General features: G+C 47.8%; 1 protein-coding gene across 1 annotated transcript in view; it reads right to left on the bottom strand.

The window, feature by feature from the left end:
* LOC142313150 (uncharacterized) overlaps window positions 1-25,681 on the bottom strand; it is a 219,894-nt gene that overhangs the window by 56,252 nt on the left and 137,961 nt on the right. Inside the window, 2 exon segments of the mRNA XM_075352139.1 lie at window positions 16,418-16,743; window positions 17,102-17,239. Coding sequence (XP_075208254.1) covers window positions 16,418-16,743; window positions 17,102-17,239 — 464 coding nt within the window.

Raw genomic sequence — 25,681 nt, 5'->3', positions numbered from 1 at the left:
ATGCCTAATATTGGTGTGACACCATGAATTTCGGGCTTAGGGCCAGCTGATAATATACAGCTAGCCTTAACCCCATTATTACCCAGTGAGCCACCCGGCATCAGGGCAGCTGGAAGAGTTGGATACAGCGCCAGAAGATGGCGCTTCTATGAAAGCGCCATTTTCTGGGGTGGCTGCGGACTACAATTCGCAGCGGGGGTGCCCAAAAAGCATGGGCACCCTGCACTGTGGATACCAATCCCCAACTGCCTAGTTGTACCCGGCTGGACACAAAAATTAGGTGAAGCTCACGTCATTTTTTTTTTAATTATTTCATGAAATGCTTCTCTATATTTTTGGTTCCCAGCCAAGTACAAATAGGCAGCTGGGGGTTGGGGGCAGCCTGTACCTGCCTGATGTACCTGGCTAGCATACAAAAATATGGCGAAGCCCACATCATTTTTTTTGTTTGGGGGGCAAAGAAATCCTGCATACAGTCCTGGAAGGAGGATGCTGAGCCTTGTAGTTCGACAGCTGCTGTCTGCTCTCCTGCATACACTATTGGATGGAGGATGCTGAGCCTTGTAGTTCGACAGCTGCTGTCTGCTCTCCTGCATACACTATTGGATGGAGGATGCTGAGCCTTGTAGTTATGCAGCTGCTGTCTGCTCTCCTGCATACACTATTGGATGGAGGATGCTGAGCCTTGTAGTTATGCAGCTGCTGTCTGCTCTCCTGCATACACTATTGGATGGAGCATGCTGAGCCTTGTAGTTCTGCAGTTGCTGTCTGCTCTCCTGCACACACTATTGGATGGAGTATACTGGGCCTTGTAGTTCTGCAGCTGTCTGCTCTCCTGCATACACTAGTGGAGAAAGAAGAACATATTGAAGAAGGAAATGACATCAGACCTTTTTTTTTTGTTCACTGATAAAAACCGCATAAAGACGCAGTGAGCAAAAACGCAGCAAAACGCAGCAAATCGCGGCAAAAACGCGTGCGTTTTTTTCATGCCTTTTTAAAGACGCTGCGTTTCTGTGCGTTTTTAGCGCTAAAAAACGCACAGAAACGCAGCGTCAAAAAAAACGCAGTGTGTGAACCTAGCCTGTGTTGCCCAGATGGAGACCCTCCCCCAACCTCCCAGACTCCTTTTACATCTGTCCTTCACCTCCCATTAATCCATTAGTAGCCAGGTAATCCTTACCAGGCTAAGGGTACCGTCACACTTTAGCGACGCAGCAGCGATCCCCCCAGTGATCTGACCTGGTCAGGATCGCTGCTGCGTCGCTACATGGTCGCTGGTGAGCTGTCAAACAGGCAGATCTCACCAGCGACCAGTGACCAGCTCCCAGCCAGTAGCGACGTGCAAGCGGCGCTGCGCTTGCACGGAGCCGGCGTCTAGAAGCTGCGGACACTGGTAACTAAGGTAAACATCGGGAATGGTTAGCCGATGTTTACCTTAGTTACCAGCGTACACCACTTAGCCTAGCGTGTGCAGGGAGCAGGAGCTGGCACTGGCAGCGTGAGAGCTGCGGAGGCTGGTAATGAAGGTAAATATCGGGTAACCACCTTGGTTACCCGATGTTTACATTGATTACAGCTTACCGCAGGCTGTCAGACGCCGGCTCCTGCTCCCTGCACATTCAGGATTGTTGCTCTCTCGCTGTCACACACAGCGATGTGTGCTTATCAGCGGGAGAGCAACAATAAAAAACGAACCAGGGCTGTGTGTAACGAGCAGCGATCTCACAGCAGGGGCCAGATCGCTGCTCAGTGTCACACACAGCGAGATCGCTAATGAGGTCACTGCTGCGTCACAAAAACGTGACTCAGCAGCGATCTCAGTAGTGATCTCGCTGTGTATGAAGTACCCCTAAGTCACATAGGACCGATACCGGGGTGAGATATACCTGCCCTCATCCACTAATCCCACATGAGTCTTACTATATATATTGGAGAGTGCGAGGCACTGAAGTAAAGGGAGGCGACTGAAGATAAGTGTGGCATAGTTTTAACACAATCTCATAGTGGTGATAACTGTAACTGTTTAATTTCATTAGGGATTTGTTGTCTGTATTTGTCTGGGGTACTGTGAAAAAGCAAAAAAAAAAAAAAAAAAAAAGTGTGTCTAGTGATTTAGTCAGTAGTATTAGCCACACCTGTTTCTAGAAGCTTCTAGCAGCTTCTAGTAGTCCTTGTAGAACTATATAAACCAGCCAGAGCTAGCGAGGTGCTGAGAGTGCGAGGTACTGAAGTAAAGGGAAGCGACTGAAGATAAGTGTGGCATAGTTTTAACACAATCTCATAGTGGTGATAACTGTAGCTGTTTAAGAAGAGAAGAGTCGCCGTAAGCTGATCGATTGCTGGGACTTGCCGGGTCTCGCTGTTTGAGGACATCGCAAAACCTTTGATGACTTTCGCCTGTCATACACTACATCAGCATTATGGAATTGGATTCTTAGACCATGGAGTGAATTACCTCTACGATGGACTTCTCGCAAGAGACGGGATACACCTCACAAAACCTGGGAAACACACGTTCGCCAGAAGGCTTGCCACACTCATCAGGAGGGCTTTAAACTAGAAGAAGAGGGGATGGGAGAAAAAACAGCAGACAAGAACATGCAGCAGAAGGACAAACTAATCAAGGATACTAGATGCCGTAAAGAGGACCCAAGACAGGGTACTAAGAAGGAAGCTGAGAAAAGGGGAGCAAAACTTCTTTCCTGCATGCTGACCAATGCAAGAAGCCTGACCAATAAGATGGAGGAACTGGAGCTGGTAATGTATGAGGAGAAATACGACATAGTAGGAATAACTGAGACATGGTTAGATGATAGTTATGACTGGGCGGCTAACCTGCAAGGATATGAATTGTTTAGGAGGGATCGTAAAAAAAGGAAAGGGGGTGGAGTCTGTCTATATTGTGAGGTAGCGCGGTCGGCTGCGCAGCAGAAGACACGGGATCCAGGCATCAAGGTTCACAGCACACGGTGTTTAATGTCCAAACAAAAAAGTCCATAACAAAATACATGTGCCTCTCCAGCAGAGGGCTCAGGAAGTTCTGGTCACTTCCCCCACACCCGGCACACCTGCCCTCGTTCCTGTTTCCTTTTAACCCTTCCTTGAGCCTGTAGGGAAACAGCATTAACCCTATAGTGGATTTACTTTCTATCATGGAGTGAGCACAACCTGGGCGAGACATACCGGCCGTCATAGATAACCCCGGTCACAGTCTCACATACCCCCCCCCTCAGTTCAAGCGTGCGGGGTTGAACTCCAGCCATCAAGCACGGGCCGCGGGACAAGGCATCGGCGTTGCCCTGCAACCTACCGGCCCGGTGTTCAACCGTAAACCGGAAGTTCTGCAGAGAAAGGAACCACCGGGTAACCCGGGCATTCCGTTCCTTGGCGGACCTCATCCAGACCAGTGGAGAGTGATCCGTCACCAAGCGAAACTGCCGTCCCAGCAGGTAATAGCGTAGGGACTCCAAGGCCCACTTGATCGCCAGGCACTCCTTCTCCACTACGCTATAATTCCGCTCGGGAGGGGTGAGCTTCCTACTCAAGAAGGTGACGGGGTGTTCCTCCCCCTGAACCACCTGAGACAGCACTGCCCCCAGGCCGACCTCCGAGGCGTCAGTCTGTACTATGAACTCCTTCCGGAAATCAGGGTTGACCAGAACGGGCTGTCCGCACAGGACCCCCTTCAGGGCCCGGAAGGAGTCCTCGGCCTGCGGAGTCCACCGCACCATGACGGACTTCTTGCCTTTGAGAAGGTCCGTCAAGGGGGCTGATAGTCCCGCAAAATCCTTTACAAACCTCCTGTAGTACCCCACGATACCCAGGAAGGCCCTAACCTGTTTCGTGGTCAGGGGTCTAGGCCACTTCTGGATCGCCTCAACCTTGTTAATTTGGGGCTTAATCACTCCTTGGCCTATCACGTAGCCCAAGTAGCGGGCTTCCGTGAGTCCCAATGCACATTTCTTGGGATTGGCTGTCAATCCGGCTGTTCGAAGCGCGTCCACCACCGCTTGTACCTGTTCCAAGTGGGTCTGCCAATCGGAGCTGTAAATAATGATGTCATCCAGGTACGCTGATGCATACGCCTGGTGGGGTTCCAGCACTAAGTCCATCAACCTCTGGAACGTGGCCGGAGCGCCATGTAACCCAAAAGGCAAGACAACATAGTGGAAGAGACCCTCCGGCGTAACAAAAGCTGTTTTCTCCTTGGCGGACTCCGTTAGTGGCACCTGCCAGTACCCTTTGGTCAGGTCGAGCGTGGTAAAATATCGCGCCTGTCCCAGCCTATCAATCAGCTCATCCACCCGGGGCATGGGGTAGAGATCGAACTTGGATATTTCGTTCAATCTCCTAAAGTCATTGCAGAACCTTAAGGAGCCATCGGGTTTTGGTATTAGGACAATCGGACTAGCCCATTCACTCCGGGATTTTTCGATGACCCCCAGGCGTAACATTGTCTTTACTTCCTCCGATATGGCTTGTCGTCGAGCCTCCGGCACCCGGTATGACTTCAGGCGTACCTTCAGGTGGGGCTCGGTGACAATATCATGTCGTATCAGACTGGTCCTACCGGGCAGCTCGGAGAAGACATCGGGGTTCTGCTGAACCAACCGTCTGGCCTCTCGCCTCTGTTGCTTGGTGAGGGCTTCTCCAATCCTTACTTCCGGTTCGTCCTCTCCGGAGGTCGCTGGAGCCGGATGTGAACGACCCGAAGAGGAGGGAGGTGGGGAAAAAACAGCCATCAGGCTTTCCCGTTCCTGCCAAGGTTTTAATAGGTTGACATGGTATATTTGTTCAGGTTTCCGCCTACCGGGCTGCAATACTTTATAGTTAACCACCCCGACTCTTTCCTTTATCTCGTAGGGGCCTTGCCACTGAGCCAGGAATTTGCTCTCCGCCGTGGGGATCAATACCAACACCCGATCCCCGGGTTTAAAGGTCCGCACGGTGGCTTGTCTATTGTAGCGGCCGCTTTGCGCGGCCTGAGCCTCCTGTAAGTGCTCCTTCACAATTGGCATGACCGCGCTTATGCGGTTCTGCATACCCAAAATGTGTTCAATCACACTTTTATGGGGGGTGGGCTCCTGCTCCCATGTTTCCTTTGCCAGGTCCAACAATCCCCGGGGATGTCGCCCGTATAACAATTCAAAAGGCGAAAACCCCGTGGATGCCTGTGGCACCTCTCGTATGGCAAACATCAAATAGGGAAGCATCATATCCCAGTCTTTCCCGTCTTTTGAAATCACCCTTCTTAGCATGGTTTTCAGGGTTTTATTGAAACGCTCGACTAAACCGTCCGTTTGCGGATGATACACAGACGTACGCAACTGCTTGATCTGGAGTAGCCGGCATAGCTCTTTGGTCACTTTAGACATGAATGGGGTCCCCTGATCCGTAAGGATCTCCTTGGGCAATCCCACCCGGCAGAACACAGCAAACAACTCCCGAGCTATAAGCTTTGCTGCAGTATGTCTGAGAGGTATCGCCTCGGGATACCGGGTGGCATAGTCAACGATCACTAGGATGTGTTGGTGCCCTCGAGCGGACTTTACGAGGGGCCCCACCAGATCCATCCCTATCCGTTCAAAAGGGACTTCTATAATGGGTAACGGTACCAACGGACTGCGAAAATGGGTCAGGGGTGCAGTAAGCTGACACTCCGGGCAGGTTTCGCAGAACCGTTTTACCTCCCCAAAGACCCCGGGCCAATAGAACCTTTGCAATATTCGCTCCTGCGTTTTCTTGACCCCTAGGTGGCCACTCATCAGGTGTTTATGAGCCAAGTCGAGGACCCGCCGGCGATGCGGCTGGGGCACCACCAACTGTTCTACCCCTACGCCCCGTATTTCATCTACCCGGTAGAGTAAATCCTGCTTAAGAGCGAAATGGGGGTACCTTACCTGGGCACTGGGCAGCTGTGCCACCCCGTCAACTACTGTCACCCGACTCCGGGCATGTATTAACGTAGGGTCCTGGAGTTGGGCTGTCCCAAACGTATCCGGGGACGCCTCCAACTCCGGGATGGGCTCGACCGTCTCAGCCTCTCCTGCCAATACCTCTAGGGGTGACCTATCGGGTTCACACTCTGTCCCTATCATCGTGACCCCTACGGCAGGTGTCCCGGATTCAGGATTGTAGGGCTCAGGTCCCGGACCGACCAATATCTGAGGGGACTTAGGGGGTCCCCTCCATAAAGTCCAAAAATAGGGCAGATCCCTTCCTAGGATCACGTCATAAGGAAGAGTGTTAAGAAGTCCCACCTCATGTTGCACCTGACCGCAAGGTGCTGTGATGGTGACAATCCCCGTGGGATAGTCGTGGCGGTCCCCATGTATGCAAACCACCCCCACAGTGCGTCCTGTGGCCTTTACTTTAGCTCTCAAGGTGGATCGCACAAGGGTCACTAAGCTTCCGGAATCCAACAATCCTGTAACCGGACATCCATTCACCTGTATTTGGCACAAGTGGGGCTCTGTCTCTGGGGAGACCAGGTCAGCGGTACACACCACCTGAGCATACATTGAACCCCGCCGGGTAACCCCACAATCCATGGGCTCCGTGGTGAGTGGACACTGGGCTTCCATATGTCCCACCCGCTGGCACCGCCAACATCTAATAGGGAAGGAAACCCCCTTGACAAGTTGTCGTTTAGGGTACATGGCCTTCCGGACCTCAGGAACGGCGGGCGCGGCCTGAGCCAGGATGGTAGCGGACTCCTGTACCGGTGTCGGCGGTGGGTCCTTGGCCCTAGGCTTGGAGGGGCCGGACCGACGGGCGGTACGCAAAGTCTCAGTGTCCCGTATCAAGTCCTGCGTAGCCACATGCCGCTCTACCAGGGACACTAATTGGTCCAGGGTACTCGGGTCACCCTGTCCTACCCACCGTTGAACGGTGACGGGTAAAGTGCGCACAAAACGATCCACTACTACCCTTTCCACCATTTGCGCCGGGCTCAGAGTGTCAGGCTGCAACCACTTTTTTACAAGATGTAATAAGTCATAGGCCTGGGAGCGTACGGGTTTGGCTTCCTCATAGAACCACTGATTTACCCGCTGAGCCCGTACATAGGTATTCACCCCCAACCGAGCCAGTATTTCGGCTTTCAGGGTCACATAGTCAATGGCGTCCTCGGTACCGAGGTCCAGGTACGCTTTTTGGGGTTCCCCCGTCAGATAGGGCGACAATACCTCAGCCCACTGCGGGGTCGGCAGCTTTTCCCGCTCGGCCACCCGCTCAAACACCGCCAGGAACGCTTCCACATCATCACCCGGGGTCATCTTTTGCAACGCTTGTCTCACCGCTTTCCGGACGCTGCCGTCGTCACCCGGTCCCGGGGTTGTTGCTGCCGGTCCGGCACGGATCGACTTGGCCAGGAGAACCATCTGTTCTTGGTGCCTTTTTTCCTGCAATTGTAAGGCTTGCTGCTGACGTGCATTGGCCTGCTCCATCTGTTCTTGGTGCCTTTTGTCCTGCACTTGCAAGGATTGCTGCTGACGTGCATTGGTTTGTAGCTGCTGTGCATTAGCCTGTTGCTGCTGTGCATTAGCCTGAGCCAAATGCTTTAGTATGTCCTCCATGGCGTCGCCGGGTTTGGGCTGTAGTATAGCCGCTCGAATCCAGGACATGCGCAGCTGGGTCACCAGGGATGGATGCTACACCTCACCGGCTGTCATGCCCGCCGATTCTCCACCATATGTGAGGTAGCGCGGTCGGCTGCGCAGCAGAAGACACGGGATCCAGGCATCAAGGTTCACAGCACACGGTGTTTAATGTCCAAACAAAAAAAGTCCATAACAAAATACATGTGCCTCTCCAGCAGAGGGCTCAGGAAGTTCTGGTCACTTCCCCCACACCCGGCACACCTGCCCTCGTTCCTGTTTCCTTTTAACCCTTCCTTGAGCCTGTAGGGAAACAGCATTAACCCTATAGTGGATTTACTTTCTATCATGGAGTGAGCACAACCTGGGCGAGACATACCGGCCGTCATAGATAACCCCGGTCACAGTCTCACAATATATAAAGTCCAGTTTAAAGCCCAGACTAAGAGAAGATATTCAAGAGGGAAATGAAGAGGTGGAGTCTCTATGGGTGGCGATACAAGGAGGGAAAACTAATAAAATCCTCATAGGGGTTTGTTATAAGCCACCAAATATAACAGAAACTACTGAAATTATATTATTGAAACAAATAGACAAAGCAGCAAATCACAATGAGGTGATTATTATGGGGGACTTCAATTACCCCGATATAGACTGGGAAACTGAAACCTGCGTATCTCAGAAAGGAAACCGGCTTCTGTCAGTAACTAAGGATAATTATCTGTCCCAACTTGTGCCGGGCCCAACTAGAGGGGCAGCCCTTCTGGACTTAATTTTAAGCAACAGGCCAGATAGAATAACAGACGTACGAGTGGATGGGCACCTAGGGAATAGTGACCACAATATAATACAATTCCACTTGTCCTTCAGTAAGGTGCCTTGGAGGGGGGTTACAAAAACGCTGAATTTCAGGAAAGCAAAGTTTGATCAGCTTAGAGAAGACCTTCGCCAAATTGATTGGGACAATGTCCTCAAAAATGGGAGCACAGAAAATAAGTGGGAAATTTTTAAATCGGTATTAAACACCCACTGCGAGCTAGCCATACCATACAGAAATAAAAGGGCTAGGAACAGGAGAAAACCAATGTGGCTAAATAAGGATGTAAAAGGGGCAATGAATAATAAGAAAAAGGCATTTAAAAAGCTAAAACAAGAAGGCAGCGAGGAAGCATTAAAAATATATAGAGAAAAAAATAAAATGTGTAAAAAACAAATATATTTAGCAAAAGTAGAAACTGAGAGACTCATTGCTAAGGAAAGCAAAACAAATCCCAAACTATTCTTTTATTATATAAACAGAAAAAAGATTAAAATTGATGGTGTTGGCCCTTTAAAGAATAATGAGGGTAAAATCATAGAAAGCGATGTGGGAAAAGCAAATGTTTTAAATACTTTTTTCTCAACTGTGTTCACACAGGAAAAGCATATGCCACGGGAAATGCAGAGTGATCATGTAAATGCCCCATTAAGTATTACCTGCCTAACCCAGGAAGAAGTGCAGAACCGACTTAGTAACATTAAAATTGACAAATCACCAGGCCCTGATGGCATTCACCCTCGGGTATTAAGGGAGTTAAGTAATGTGATAGACAGGCCTCTATTCCTTTTATTTAAAGACTCTATAGAAACTGGGTCTGTTCCACTGGATTGGCGGCTAGCAAATGTGGTACCAATATTCAAAAAAGGGTGCAAAAGGGAACCTGGAAACTATAGGCCGGTAAGCTTAACATCTGTTGTGGGTAAAATGTTTGAAGGGTTTTTAAGGGATACTATTATGGAATGTCTCAATGTTAATAACTGTTTAACTCCATATCAACATGGATTTATGAAGGATCGCTCCTGTCAAACTAACCTGATCAGCTTCTATGAGGATGTAAGCTCTCACATGGACCGAGGAGAATCATTGGATGTCATTTATCTCGACTTTGGTAAAGCATTTGACACTGTCCCACATAAAAGACTGCTAAGTAAAATGAGAAAGCTTGGGCTCGGGGAAAATGTGTGTAGATGGGTAGGTAGCTGGCTTAGTGGTAGAAAACAAAGAGTGGTTATTAATGGTGCATACTCAGATTGGGCCAGGGTTACTAGTGGGGTGCCACAGGGGTCTGTATTGGGCCCCCTACTATTTAATATATTTATTAATGATCTGGTGGATGGTTTACAGAGTAAAATATCAGTATTTGCAGATGATACAAAACTATGTAAGGTAGTTAACACAAAGGAGGACAGTTTGCAACTACAGATGGACTTGAGTAAATTGGAGAATTGGGCTGAAAAATGGCAAATGAGGTTTAACACAGATAAGTGTAAGGTTATGCACATGGGAAGGAGAAACAGATGCTACGATTACTTACTAAATGGGAAACTGCTGGGGAAATCAGACATGGAAAAAGACTTAGGCATCTTAGTGAATAAGAATCTAAATTGGAGTGCCCAGTGTCAGGCAGCAGCCACCAAAGCAAATAGGGTGATGGGATGCATTAGAAGAGGTCTGGGGGCACGAGATGAAAACATCATTCTCCATCTGTACAAATCACTAGTCAGACCACACTTGGAGTATTGTGTGCAATTTTGGGCGCCGGTGCTGAAGAAAGACATTACTGAACTTGAAAGGGTTCAGAGGCGGGCTACTAAAATAATAAATGGAATGGGTGCATTACAATACACGGAAAGGTTATCAAAATTAGGTCTATTTACTCTAGAAAAGAGAAGACTTAGGGGAGACCTAATAAATATGTACAAATATATCAGAGGGCCATATAGAGATCTCTCCCATGATCTGTTTGTACCAAGGACTATGACAAGAACAAGGGGGCATTCTTTTCGATTGGAGGAAAGAAAATTCCTACATCAGCATAGAAGAGGGTTCTTCACGGTAAGAGCAGTGAGGCTCTGGAACTCTCTTCCTGAGGAAGTGGTGATGGCCAACTCACTGAATGAATTTAAGAGAGGAATGGATGCATTTCTTGTTAGCAAAAGTATAGAAGGTTATAAATAGCATAATCTTACAGGTAGATAGAAGAGCGACCAAGATTATTAGAGGAATGGGTGGGCTGCAATACCAAGACAGGTTATTAAACTTGGGGTTAGTTAGTTAGGAAAAACAAAGGCTTAGGGGGATCTAATCACAATGTATAAATATATGAGGGGACAGTACAGAGACCTTTCCAAAGATCTCTTTACACCTAGGCCTGCGACTGGAACACGGGGGCATCCGCTACGTCTTGAGGAAAGAATGTTTAATCATAATCACAGATGAGGACTCTTTACTGTACGAGCAGTGAGACTATGGAGCTCTCTGCCGTATGATGTTGTATTGAGGGATTCACAAGTAAAATTTAAGCAGAGCCTGATCGCATTAATTGAAAAATATAATATTACCAGTTATGTATATTGGATTTTATGACAGGGTGTTGATCCAGGGAACTAGTCTGATTGCCGTATGTGGAGTCAGGAAGGAATTTTTTTCCCCATTGGAGCTTATTTGACACATTGGGGTTTTTTTGCCTTCCTCTGGATCAACATGTTAGGCTACGGGTTGAACTAGATGGACTTAGAGTCTCCCTTCAACCTTAAAAACTATGAAACTATATATACACACACAGACACACACACACACACACAGAGTGTAGAAAATACCTTGAAAAGCAAAATTACTTACTGGTAATATTTTTTTCCAGAGCCCATGACAGCACCACCAGAGAGAGAAGTCCACCCATCTTAGGACATGAAACCCAGTGAAATAAAAGGGCGATACCTCTCCACCGCATAAGGTAGGTTACAGAGTAAGAGAGGAATACCAGGAAACAATATTAATATAAACCTCCACCAACACATGAACTAAGATGTAGCACCTCGACCCTACACAACTAAGGGTATGTGCGCACGTTGCTTTTTACCTGCTTTTTACCTGCTTTTTTGCTGCTTTTTCTTCTGCGCTGTTTAATGCCAAAATGGATGTGTTCTTCTATTCAAGCAAAGTCTATGGGAATTTGGGTTTCTTGTTCACACTATGTTGTTGAAAATGCTGCCTTTTTGTGGCAGAACTTTGGTCAAAAACTCAGCTTTTCAAAGAAGCAACATGTCAATTGTTTTTGCCATTTGGGTTTTGCACTGCAAAGCTGACTTTTTGACCAAAGTTCTGCCACAAAAAGGCAGCATTGTGAACAACATAGTGTGAACAAGAAACCCAAATTCCCATAGACTTTGCTTGAATAGAAGAACACATCCATTTTGGCATTAAACAGCGCAGAAGAAAAAGCAGCAAAAAAGCAGGTAAAAAGCAACGTGCGCACATACCCTAAAACTAAGCAGAGGGTGAAGCAATGGTGCTGTCATCGGCGCTGGAAACAAAACATTACCAATAAGTAATTTTCATTTATCTCTTCCACCATGAAAGCACCACTAGAGAGATTTTGATTGATTCAAGCACCTTACGGAGGGAATCACCACTTGTAGAACCCTTCTACCAAACATTACATCCACCATGGAAGAAAAATCCAATCTATAGTGATTAAAAAAGAGGAAAGGGGAAGACCAAGTTGCAGCCTTACAAAATTGGTCAATAGGTATTTCCGTCTTTTCGGCCCAGGAAGTCAACACCGCTCTGGTGGTTTGAGCTGTCATGCCTTTGGGAACTGGAATGTTCTGGGCTATATAGGCTACACTAATTACTTTCTTGACCCATCTTGCTAAAGTACTTTTAGAGGCTGCCAGGCCTTTCCTAGCCCTCTATAAGCAAATAAAACAATGCTCGACTCCTCCTCCACCCTGTAGTAGGCTATGTGCGCACGTTGCGTAAATACATGCAGTTACGCTGCGCTTTGTAGCGCAGCGTAACTGCATGCGTCCTGCGTCCCCTGCACAGTCTATGGAGATTGTGCAGGGGCCGTGCGCACGTGGCGTCTTAGAGCGCAGCGCTTCGGCTGCTGCCCGAAGCGCTGCGTTCTAAGAAGTGACATTTAGGTCTTGCTAAATTCTACTAAAAAGGGGGCTGAAAGCCCGTACTTACGAAGCGCTCACTGATATCCTAATCAGGCATGAATACGAATATTCTTTATAGCAAGATACTATTTATTTTAATAGCACATGAATAGTCAATGGTACATATAGGCATTAGCATAGAATCTTATACAATAACAGAAATATGCATCAACATTACCGTTTGTTGTAGCAATCCTTTCACATCGGAGGGACTCGATTTAATGATAAGGAAACAACATGGTGTCTTGCATCACAGGAGCAGTGCGTACACTTCAATGTCCTGGAAGGTTTCCCTAACATTAAGCGAGTCCGGTGTATTTTTATAGGAAAACTTTGTAGGTTGTGTTTAAATGGTCACCAGCATGTGACAGCTGAGTCATGTTCATGTAACTTGACCACAAACTGCTATGGGCACCAGCAGCTTCCTGCACATTTACTTGTACATCCTGCCAGTTGACAACTGACCGACCACAGTTGACCATAGTTTTAGTGAAATATTGCAATGAGCCGTAAATTTTATATGTAAGCTTCCTTACACCTGTCTTTAAGCCAACCACAAGTTTCCGGTAAGTGGAACTGTAAATGTTACTACCTCATTATCTTAAAATCTGTTTGACATGTATTCTTTGGTCATCATAGTGAAATTGGTTATCCAGAGGACATCTCTTTGATACTGAATTATTGATAGGTCAAATAATATCTGGGATCACTCCTATCTTTTGATTATGATCCCTATCTAAATCACATTCAGTCTTCAGTCATATTACATTGGTATCACACATGTCACTTCTTCCGTGCGCTTTGCCGGCAGCTCCTGCTCTGTCTATGGCAGGAGCTGCAGGCAGAGCGCATGGAATCGGCTTTTTTTTTTCTCTACGGACATTTCTGCAGCAATTTGAAGCGCACGTGTGCTCTTCAGATCACTGCAGAAATTTCTGCAGGGCTAGTACGCAACGTGCGCACATAGCCGTAGTCTCTAAGTACTGAATCAGTGCATCTCTAACATCCAGGGTATGCAGCGTTTTCTCGTCCTGATTCTTGGGGGAGGCACAAAAAGAAGGCAGAATTATCTCCTGGGATACTGTATATGGAAGGATTTAGCTACCTTGGGTAAATACGCAGGTTCTGTTCTTAAGATTATCCTATCCTCTGAAATTTGGGTGTCTGGAAGAATGGAAGATAGGGCCTGTAGGTTGCTCATTCTCTTGGCTGAGGTCACAACTACTAGAAAGATAGGGTTTAGACTGAGGAGCTTTAGGGTAAGTTCACACAGTGCGTTTTTCGCGGCTTTTTGCTCAGAAAACTGCATGACTTTGCTTCCCCAGCAAAGTCTATGAGTTTTCATTTTTGCTGTATGCACACAGCGGTTTCTTTTAGCTGCGTTTTTGTGGTGCCCACAAAAACGCAGCATGTCAATTATTTTTGCGTTTTTCATTGCGTTTTCCACCCACTGAGTTCAATGAGATGTTCAAAAACGCAATGAAAACAGCAAATTACAAATATAGCTGCATTTTAGTGCGTTTTTATTACTAAAAACGCAGCTATAAACGCAAGGGGTGGGTAGTAAAGTGACATGTACAGGATGAGGATTCCTTCTGTCAGTAAACACAGAAGCGTGAATCCTCCCGGTACCGTCACCGCTGCTTCCATTTCCTGCCCGGTGCCATGTCCGCTCCCATGCAGGAGGTGGAAGCGGCTGCTAAATCAAAAGGGAACAGTAGAAAAATGTCATACTCACCTGTCTGCAGACTCCCGGTGCCATGTCCGCTCCCAGCTCCTCTCCCGGTCCTGCCACCCCCGCTCCGGCTGTGTGCCGGCTCCCAGGCACGTCCGATAGCTGCATGACCAGGTCGTGAGGACCTGGCGGTGATCACCTGATGCGGTCACCTGACGCATCAGCTGATCGTAAGTCTCGCGGTGACGCCGGATTTTACCACCGAGTGACTGATTCCCCGGTGCTTGCAGTCAGTTCATGACAGCTGCAGACAGGCCGGGATGATATCCGGAGTTCAGGTGAGAGCATCTCCGCCCCTCCGCCGCTATTGGCCGCCTGCCGTGTGACGTCGCTATGACACCGCACGACCCGCCCCCTTAGGAAGGAGGCCAGCCGGCCAGAGCGACGGTCGCAGGGCAGGTGAGTGCATGTGAAGCTGGCGTAGCGATAATTTTCGCTACTCCAGCTATCACAAGATATCGTACCTGCGACAGGGGCGGGGACTATCGCGTGCGACATCGCAGCATCGGCTTGCAATGTCGCAACGTGCAAAGCCCGCCTAATACTTTGTTGCACAACCTTTAGCCAAAATAACTGCGAACAACCGCTTACGGTAACCATCAATGAGTTTCTTACAATGCTCTCCTGGAATTTTAGACCATTCTTCTTTGGCAAACTGCTCCAGGTCCCTGAAATTTGAAGGGTGCCTTCTCCAAACTGCCATTTTGAGATCTCTCCACAGGTGTTTTATGGGATTCAGGTCTGGACTCATTCCTGGCCACTTTAGTAGTCTCCAGTGCTTTCTCTCAAACCATTTTCTAGTGCTTTTTGAAGTGTGTTTTGGGTCATTGTCCTGCTGGAAGACCCATAACCTCTGAGGGAGACCCAGCTTTCTCACACTGGGCCCTACACTATGCTGTAAAATTTGTTGGTAGTCTCCCGACTTCATAATGTCATGCACACAGTCAAGCAGTCCAGTGCCAGAGGCAGCAAAACAACCCCAAAACATCAGGGAACCTCCGCCATGTTTGACTGTAGGGACCGTGTTCTTTTCTTTGAATGCCTCCTTTTTTTTCCTGTAAACTTTATGTTGATGGCTTTTCCCAAAAAGCTCTACTTTTGTCTCATCTGACCAGAGAACATTGTTCCAAAACGTTTTAGGCTTTCTCAGGTAAGTTTTGGCAAACTCCAGCCTGGCTTTTTTATGTCTCGAGGTAAGAAGTGGGGTCTTCCTGGGTATCCTAACATACAGTCCCTTTTCATTCAGATGCCGACGGATAGTTCGGGTTGACACTGTTGTACCCTCAGAATGCAGGGCAGCTTGAACTTGTTTGGAGGTTAGTCGAGGTTCTTTATCCACCATCCGCACAATCTTGCGTTGAAATCTCTCGTCAGTTTTTCTTTTCCTTCCACATCTAGGAAGGTAGCCACAGTGCCATGGGCTTTAAACTTCTTGATGACACTGCTCACTGTAGACACAGGAACTTTCAAGTCTTTGGAGATGGACTTGTAGCCCTGAGATTGCTCATGCTTCCTCACAATTTGGATTCTCAAGTCCTCAGACAGTTCTTTGATCTTTTTTCTTTTCTCCATGCTCAATGTGGTACACACAAGGACACAGGACAGAGGTTGAGTCAACTTTAATCCATGTCAACTGGCTGCAAGTGTGATTTAATTATTGCCAACACCTGTTGTTAGGTGCCACAGGTAAGTTACAGGTGCTGTTATTACACAAATTACAGAAGCATCACATGAGTTTTCAAACAGTGCCAAAACTTTTGTCCACCCCTTTTTTATGTTTGGTGTGGAATTATATCCAATTTGGCTTTATGACAATTTGTTTTTTTTCACTGAAGACAAATTAAATGAAGATAATAATACCAAAGAATTTGTGATTGTAATCATTTTCAAGAAGAAACTGAGTATTATCTGACAGAATTGCAGGGGTGCCAATACTTTTGGCCAGCACTGTAGGTACCAGCCATAGCTGGTCTCAGGGCTCCGGCCAACACCTCCCAGGAGCCCTGCAGGTAGTCGTCCGCATTTCTATCATCAAGATGATCTTTTAGGCACCCCGATCTTCAAATGGGAGGGAAGACTTCTTTGCTGCTTTGGCTACCGCTACATCAATTTTAGGGCTTCTGTCCCAACAGGCGGCTTCTGATTCTTCAAAGGGGTAGTTCCTCTTGAAGGAAGAGGACAGTGTGGCACTCTTGTCCGGCTTCTTCCACTGCTCCTCCACTACCTGTTTGACCTTATTAATTGGGAAGGAGCATCTCTTCCTCTGTTTCAGACCTCCAAACACAAGGTCCTCCAGGGATTCAGGATCCTTAATGTCAATCAGCCCCATCGTGAATCTAACCACCTTAACTATCCGGCTAACTTTTGAGTTTGGGAAGCAAGGTCTTCCACCTGGGCACTCTTCTGAAGAAGATGACGAGGAAGCTGAAGAAACAGTAGAACCTGAGTTTTCCTCTGACTCCGATGATTCCCCGGAGTCTCAGTCCTGGGACACAACTCTCTTCAACCTCTTGGGTTCCGAGACGGAGCTTTAAAGGACTCCTTTACCTCAGCCTTGATTCTAGCTCTGAGATTAGAGGTGAAGTCTGGGTATCCTCTCTAACAGTTTCCAGAATGCAATTCCTGCATAATTCTGTGTCCCAGGTGGTAGCAAGGTGTTACACAGAATTCATTTTCTATTTTTAGTTTTGATCGACCTCTTCCGGGCTACTTACTATGGGACATGGGAAAACAAAAAATAAGGGGGAACCCCAGTTAGCCGGATGAACCGAAGTCTACTTACCACTCTGCAGTAAAAAGGGAGGTACTGGATCGGGAGGCTGCACCAGGTCACCGGAATCCACCGTTCGCAAATCCTTGTACTTCTGGCTGGCACGGCTGCTGGAGCGCATTTGCTTCTGCTGCGGCTGGTCCTCCATTGCTGGAGGAATGCATAAGCGCCTCTTACCCCAGCCGCAGATCCTTTTATCCTTATGACCTCCTCTGGATGTTTCTTCATGGGCGCCGCCATGTTCCGGACTCCGCACATGTGCAGATGCACAAACCGGTTACCTGTTACCATTATTCGGCCATGACTGCTGACACCAGCACAAACTCCTGGAACTTCCTCCGGCATGATTGAACCGCATGGCGGGTGCACAGTCCTGGACAGCATCTTGAGAGAATCCTCCTGCGCCCCTGGATCTTCGTCCTGTGAGTTTTAACCACTGGCTGCACCTGTAGGTCGCCCAGCGTTTACGCAGACTCAGACAGCGCCTGGGCAGAGGATTCTCCTGGACCCTACCATGTCCGCGCTCACTACCGCAGGGGACCACGGCCCTGGGGGGATGGTTCTGAGGTTTAGCTCCGACAACACAGCAGGTAAGCTGTTCTGCCAGTGTCGGTTCAACCCCTGGATACCGCTATCTTCACCGCTTCACCTGCAGATGGACTCTGGGTCTCCCATCTTGGGACAGGAAACCAAACTGATTCAGTGGAGAGGTACCGCCCTTTTATTTCAGTGGGTTTCCTGTCCTAAGATGGGTGGACCTCTCTCTCTGGTGGTGCTGTCATGGGGAAAAGGAAAATTCTTCTTACAGAGACACTCCTTAGTTGCCCTCGCTGTGTGTGTTGGATCAATATCATGCTGCCAGACCCAGCCATGACCCATTTTCAATGTTCGTACTGAGGGAAGGAGGTTGTTAGACAATATCTTGTGATACATGACCCCATCAATCCTGCATTTAATACGGTGCAGTTGTCCTGTCCCCTTTGCAGAAAAGCAACCCCCTAATTATCATGTTTCCATCCTCATGCTTCATGGTTGTATGTCCTTGTCATATTCTCCTCTCCTCTGTATAGAGGATGTCTCGCCCATGATGTAAATCGTCATTTCATAAGCGCATATTGTGAAAATAAAACTTGGAAATCTTAAACCTGCTGGGAAAATCCTTCACTCCGGAGCGCTGGACAGCGTTTTACTTCATGCTTCATGGTTGGGACAATGTTCTTGGGGTTGTACTCATCCTTCTTCCTCCAAACACGACGAGTGGAGTTGATACCAAAAAGTGCTATTTTGGTCTCATATGACCACATGACCTTCTCCGATGCCTCCTCTGGATCATCCAGACGGTTTTTGGAGAATTTCAAACAGGCCTGGACATGAGCTGGCATGAGCAGGGGGATTTTAATCCAGGACGGTGTAGTGTGTTACTAATGGTTACTAATGGTAATCTTTGAGACTATGGTTCCTGCTGTTATTAGGTCATTGACCAGGTATTCCAGTGGAGTTCTAAGCTGATTCCTGACATCTTTCAGAATCATCCTTACCCCATGAGGCAAGATCTTGCAAGAAGCCCCGGTCCATTCTCTAATAATTGCACTAACAGTTGTTGCCTTCTCACCAAGCTGCATGTCTATTGTCATGTAGCCCATCCCAGTCTTGTGCAGGTCTACAATTTTGATCCTGGTGTTCTTAGATAGCTCTTTGGTCTTGGTCATGGTGGAGAGGTTGGAGTGTGACTGGGTGTGTGGACAGGATTCTTATATACAGGTAACGAGGTCACACAGGTGCAATTAATACAGGTAATGAGTGCAGAGTAGTAGAAAAAATAACAGGTCTGTAAGAGCAGTGTCACTTTGACAGGTTATAACTCTGAAATGCTTCAACGGATCCTGGCGATTCTAACATTGTTTTTTCGGGACATATTGTACTTCATGTCAGTGGTAAATTTAGGACTATATGTTTTGCATTTATTTGTGAAAATTATGGAAATTTGGTGAAAATTTTGAAAATTTCGCAATTTTCAAAATGTGAAATTTCATGGCCATAAATCTGAGAGATATGTCACACAAAATAGTTACTAAATAACATTTCCCACATGTCTATTTTACACCAGCGCAATTTTCGAAACAATTTTTTTTTTTGTTAGGAAGTTAGAAGGGTTCAAAGTTCATCAGCAATTTTTCCAACAAAATTTACAAAAATACATTTTTAGGTACCACATCACATTTGGAGTGACTTTAATAGGCCTCGGTAACAGAAAATACCCAAAAGTGACCCCATTCTAAAATCTGCACTCCTCACTCTACTCAAAACTACATCCAAGAAGTTTATTAACCCTTTAGGAGCTTCACAGCAACCAAAGCAATGTGGAAGGAAAAAATTAAAATTATACTTTTTTACACAAAAATGTTAGTTTAGCCATAAAATTTAGCATTTTCACAAGGGTATCAGGAAAAATACACCATAAAATTAATTGTGCAATTTCTCCTGTGTACACCGATATCTCATATGTGAGGGAAATCAATTGTTTGGGCGCACAGCAGGGCTCGGAAGGGAAGGAGCATCATTTGAATTTATGAAAGCAAAATTGTCTGGAATAATTAGCGGATGCAATGTTGCGTTTGGAGACCCCCTGAGGTGCCTAAACATTGGAGCTCCCCCACAAGTGACCCAATTTTGGAAACTAGACCCCTCATGGAATTTATCTAAATGTTTAGTGAACACTTTGAACCCCTGGAGGCTTCACAAAGGTTTAGAATGTTCAGCCATGAAAATATATATTTTTTTTTTACCACGAAATTGTTAATTCAACCAGGTAGCTTTTTTTCCACAAGGGTATCAGGGAAAAAATGCACCATAAAACGTATTGTGCAATTTCTCCTGAGTACACAGATACCTCATATGTGGTGGAAAGTAATTGTTTGGGCACATGGCAGGGCTCTGAAGAAAAGCGCCATTTCAGAGCAAAATTGGTTGGAATCATTAGCGGATGCCATGTTGCGTTTGGAGATTCCCTGAAGTGCCTAAACAATGGAGCTCCACCACAAATGACCTCATTTTGGAAATTAGACACCCCCCCCATGGCATAAATCTAGATGGGGAAATGAGCACTTTGAACCCTCACATGCTTTGTACATTGAGCCAAAAAAAGAAAGTACTTTTTTTGCCACAAAAATGTTATTTTAGGCTCAATTTTTTAATTTTTTTACAGGTTTAACAGGATAAAATGGACCACAAAATGTGTTGGGCAATTTGTCCTGAGTACGCTGATACCTCATATATGGCAGAAAACTACTGTTTTGGAGCTCTGCCGTGTGCCCAAGGGAAGGAGCATCTTTTGACTTATTAAATGGAAAATTAGCTGGAATTGTTAGCCACACCATGTTGCATTTGGAGATCCCCCTGATGTGCCGAAACAGTGAAGCTCCCCCACATGAGACCCAATTTTGGAAACTAGACCCCCCATACAAAAAAATATTAGTTTGTCGAAATAAAAAATATGGACGTCAGTAAAAAAAAAAATAAAAAATGAGCGCCTGCAACTGACACTAAGGCAAATGCCACACATGAGAGCGATGCACGAATCTTGCATCGCATCATCCGGCACAGCCGCACACTCCTGTCTGGAAGAGAGCGAACGTGCCGGATGATGCGATGCGAGACTCGTACATCACTCTCATGTGTGGCACTGGGCTGACCCTTACAATAATCAGTAAAAAATACTGTAGTTGAGGCTTACTACAGTATTATTTTACTGGCCCTAAACTAAGTTTATTTGTATTTCTTTCTTAGTTTACAGAAAAAAAATCAGGACGCACGCACATGCTGTAAAAGGGGGGGGACATGCTGCAAAAGGGGGGGGAGGACTAGGTGGGATGGAAAAAAGGATGGATGGAGGATGGGAGTGAGTGCGGAGGATAGAGGAGCGGCGGCGGATGGGAGAGGGCGCGTCAGATGGAGGAGCGGCGGCGGATAGGAGAGCGCGCGTCAGATGGAGGAGCGGCGGAGGATGGGAAAGGGCGCGGCGGATGGAGGAGCGGCGGAGGATGGGAAAGGGCGCGGCGGATGGAAGAGCGGAAGAGGATGGGAGAGGGCGCAATGGATGCAGGAGCGGCAGAGGATGGGGGCAGGGTGGAAGGGGAGTGGGAGGTGAGATTGGGGATAGCTACCTTACAGGATGGATGTAGGCAAAAGGATCACAGCAGATGGAGGAGGCAGCAGATCCGAGAGGGGGAGAGGAGGCAGCAGATGAATAGGAAGGGAGAGTGCGGGAAGCAGATCGGGGAGGGGCGCAGCGGCTGATGGAGTGTGGCGGCAGATGCAGGGGGGCAGTGGCAGTTGCAGGGGGCAGTAGCTGATGCAGTGGGGTAGTGGCTGATGCAGGGGGGCAGTGCCAGATGGGGGACAGTGGAGGTAGATGCAGGGAGCAGTGGCTGATGCATGGGGGCAGTGGCAGATGGGGGTTGGCGGCGGTAGATGCAGGGGGGGGCGACGGCAGATGCAGGGGGGAGCGACGGCAGATGCAGGGTGGCAGAAGAAGGAGCAGAGCAGCGGCGATGCATGGGCGCAGCATATGGAGGGCGGCGCATAAGCTGGGGTAGTGGCTGCGGCGGTGGATGATCAGGAACAGCGGTGGATCGGGGGCAGTAACTTACCTTTGGGCACCCACAGGGATCGCTCTCCTCAGCTTCCACAGACGGAGAAGCTGGGGAGAGCGTTCACCTACAGATCACCAGTCCCAGAACAGAACGGTGATTGGAGAGATCGGTCACAAGGCCGATCTCTCCAATCAGAGCTGGGAGAGTGTGCAGCAAAGCCCACCCTGCTCCAGCCAATGAGCAGTGCTATAGCTGCACTGATCATAGCTGGGTTTCAATGTTTCAGCCATTTTCAATGAATGGCAGAAACATTACACTGGCTGTGATTGGCTGACAAACGCCGCTCAGCCAATCACAGCCTCCGTAGGTCCGGGGAGGAGACACCACCCCTCCTGAAGTCAGGTACAGGTCCTCTCCTTCCCGAATCTCCAGTTTTTGCACACCGATCGTGGTCACCGGGGCTCTGGGGCCACGATTTCGCCATGACGGATATATCAGTCATGGGTCTTTAAGTACCAGGGCACCATGACGGATGTATCCGTCATAGGTCGTGAAGGGGTTAAAATGTTGTTTGTGTCCTAAAATAGTTTGAACAAAAATAATTCAACAAGTTAAAAAAACAGGTTCTAAATCAGGAAAAATAACAAAAAAAGCACGACTAATTTATTTGACAAAGTTTTGATTCTTTCTAACCACAAATTAATAGAAAAATATAAAAAGCGTTCTAACATAGCTATCATGGTAACCGTAGTGATGTTATGAAGCGAGGACAATTTTACTCAACGGTAAACACCCCCCAAATATACATGTCAAAGGCCAAACTGCGTTTTTGTTTTGTTTTTTTCAAAAATGTCCCTGAATTTGGTTCCTCTTTAGCACATTACACAGTAAAGTGAATGGTGTCATTTAGAAATACTACTCAAATGACTATAGACACAGACAAATAATAAAATGCACAAATGAAGAATTGCCCGATGCGAAGGGACAAACATTCTTAATAATGGGCGAAACACGAAGCATCAGAGAAAGTCGATTTATCAGATGTAAAATTGGAAACGCAGTCAACCTCGGACTGGCCCACAGGAGGAGCGGAGAATTCCCGGGTGGCCCCTCTGCAGGAATGGACCCCGACCCCTATATATGAGCAGTAGTTGCCACAATACACTTGATTCGCTATAAAGGATCCAATCATCATTTACCGAACTGTCCAGTGTATTCTTATATAGAAGCAGCGGGAAATATGTGACTGAGGGGAAGGGGACATCTGCCCGGAGCTGAGCAGCCCCCCAGAGTCAGTGTTACAGGAGGGACTCTGCCATCCGAGGCCAACACTGACCGCGAGTGTGAGGAAAGTCTATAGAGAGCGTGACGGTGATAATAGTGTACAGCGCCGCGGAGTATGGAGGCGATATATAATACCCTGCACCTACCTCCACCTGCAGAGCCGCACACTAGATATATAATACCCTGCACCTACCTCCACCTGCAGAGCCGCACACAGATAAATAATACCCTGCACCTACCTCCACCTGCAGAGCCGCACACTAGATATATAATACCCTGCACCTACCTCCACCTGCAGAGCCGCACACTAGATATATAATACCCTGCACCTACCTCCTCCTGCAGAGCCGCACACAGATATATAATACCCTGCACCTACCTCCACCTGCAAAGCCGCACACTAGATATATAATACCCTGCACCTACCTCCACCTGCAGAGCCGCACACAGATATATAATACCCTGCACCTACCTCCACCTGCAGAGCCGCACACTAGATATATAATACCCTGCACCTACCTCCACCTGCAGAGCCGCACACAGATATATAATACCCTGCACCTACCTCCACCTGCAGAGCCGCACACAGATATATAATAACCTGCACCTACCTCCACCTGCAGAGCCGCACACTAGATATATAATAACCTGCACCTACCTCCACCTGCAGAGCCACACACTAGATATATAATACCCTGCACCTACCTCCACCTGCAGAGCCGCACACTAGATATAATACCCTGCACCTACCTCCACCTGCAGAGCCGCACACTAGATATATAATACCCTGCACCTACCTCCACCTGCAGAGCCACACACTAGATATATAATACCCTGCACCTACCTCCTCCTGCAGAGCCGCACACTAGATATATAATACCCTGCACCTACCTCCACCTGCAGAGCCGCACACTAGATATATAATACCCTGCACCTACCTCCACCTGCAGAGCCGCACCCTAGATATATAATACCCTGCACCTACCTCCACCTGCAGAGCCGCACACTAGATATATAATACCCTGCACCTACCTCCACCTGCAGAGCCGCACACTAGATATATAATACCCTGCACCTACCTCCACCTGCAGAGCCGCACACTAGATATATAATACCCTGCACCTACCTCCACCTGCAGAGCCGCACACGAGATATATAATACCCTGCACCTACCTCCACCTGCAGAGCCGCACACTAGATATATAATACCCTGCACCTACCTCCACCTGCAGAGCCGCACACAGATATATAATACCCTGCACCTACCTCCACCTGCAGAGCCGCACACTAGATATATAATACCCTGCACCTACCTCCACCTGCAGAGCCGCACACTAGATATATAATAACCTGCACCTACCTCCACCTGCAGAGCCGCACACTAGATATATAATAACCTGCACCTACCTCCACCTGCAGAGCCGCACACCAGATATATAATACCCTGCACCTACCTCCACCTGCAGAGCCGCACACTAGATATATAATAACCTGCACCTACCTCCACCTGCAGAGCCGCACACTAGATATATAATACCCTGCACCTACCTCCACCTGCAGAGCCGCACACTAGATATATAATAACCTGCACCTACCTCCACCTGCAGAGCCGCACACTAGATATATAATACCCTGCACCTACCTCCACCTGCAGAGCCGCACACAGATATATAATACCCTGCACCTACCTCCACCTGCAGAGCCTCACACCAGATATATAATAACCTGCACCTACCTCCACCTGCAGAGCCGCACACTAGATATATAATACCCTGCACCTACCTCCACCTGCAGAGCCGCACACAGATATATAATACCCTGCACCTACCTCCACCTGCAGAGCCGCACACTAGATATATAATACCCTGCACCTACCTCCACCTGCAGAGCCGCACACTAGATATATAATACCCTGCACCTACCTCCACCTGCAGAGCCGCACACTAGATATATAATACCCTGCACCTACCTCCACCTGCAGAGCCGCACACTAGATATATAATACCCTGCACCTACCTCCACCTGCAGAGCCGCACACTAGATATATAATACCCTGCACCTACCTCCACCTGCAGAGCCGCACACTAGATATATAATACCCTGCACCTACCTCCACCTGCAGAGCCGCACACTAGATATATAATACCCTGCACCTACCTCCACCTGCAGAGCCGCACACTAGATATATAATACCCTGCACCTACCTCCACCTGCAGAGCCGCACACTAGATATATAATACCCTGCACCTACCTCCACCTGCAGAGCCGCACACTAGATATATAATACCCTGCACCTACCTCCACCTGCAGAGCCGCACACTAGATATATAATACCCTGCACCTACCTCCACCTGCAGAGCCGCACACTAGATATATAATACCCTGCACCTACCTCCACCTGCAGAGCCGCACACTAGATATATAATACCCTGCACCTACCTCCACCTGCAGAGCCGCACACTAGATATATAATACCCTGCACCTACCTCCACCTGCAGAGCCGCACACTAGATATATAATAACCTGCACCTACCTCCACCTGCAGAGCCGCACACAGATATATAATACCCTGCACCTACCTCCACCTGCAGAGCCGCACACTAGATATATAATACCCTGCACCTACCTCCACCTGCAGAGCCGCACACTAGATATATAATACCCTGCACCTACCTCCTCCTGCAGAGCCGCACACTAGATATATAATACCCTGCAC

The sequence above is a fragment of the Anomaloglossus baeobatrachus genome, chromosome 5, assembly GCF_048569485.1.
Source record: "Anomaloglossus baeobatrachus isolate aAnoBae1 chromosome 5, aAnoBae1.hap1, whole genome shotgun sequence".
NCBI lineage: Eukaryota > Metazoa > Chordata > Amphibia > Anura > Aromobatidae > Anomaloglossus > Anomaloglossus baeobatrachus.
This window is presented reverse-complemented; position numbering and strand designations above follow the sequence as displayed.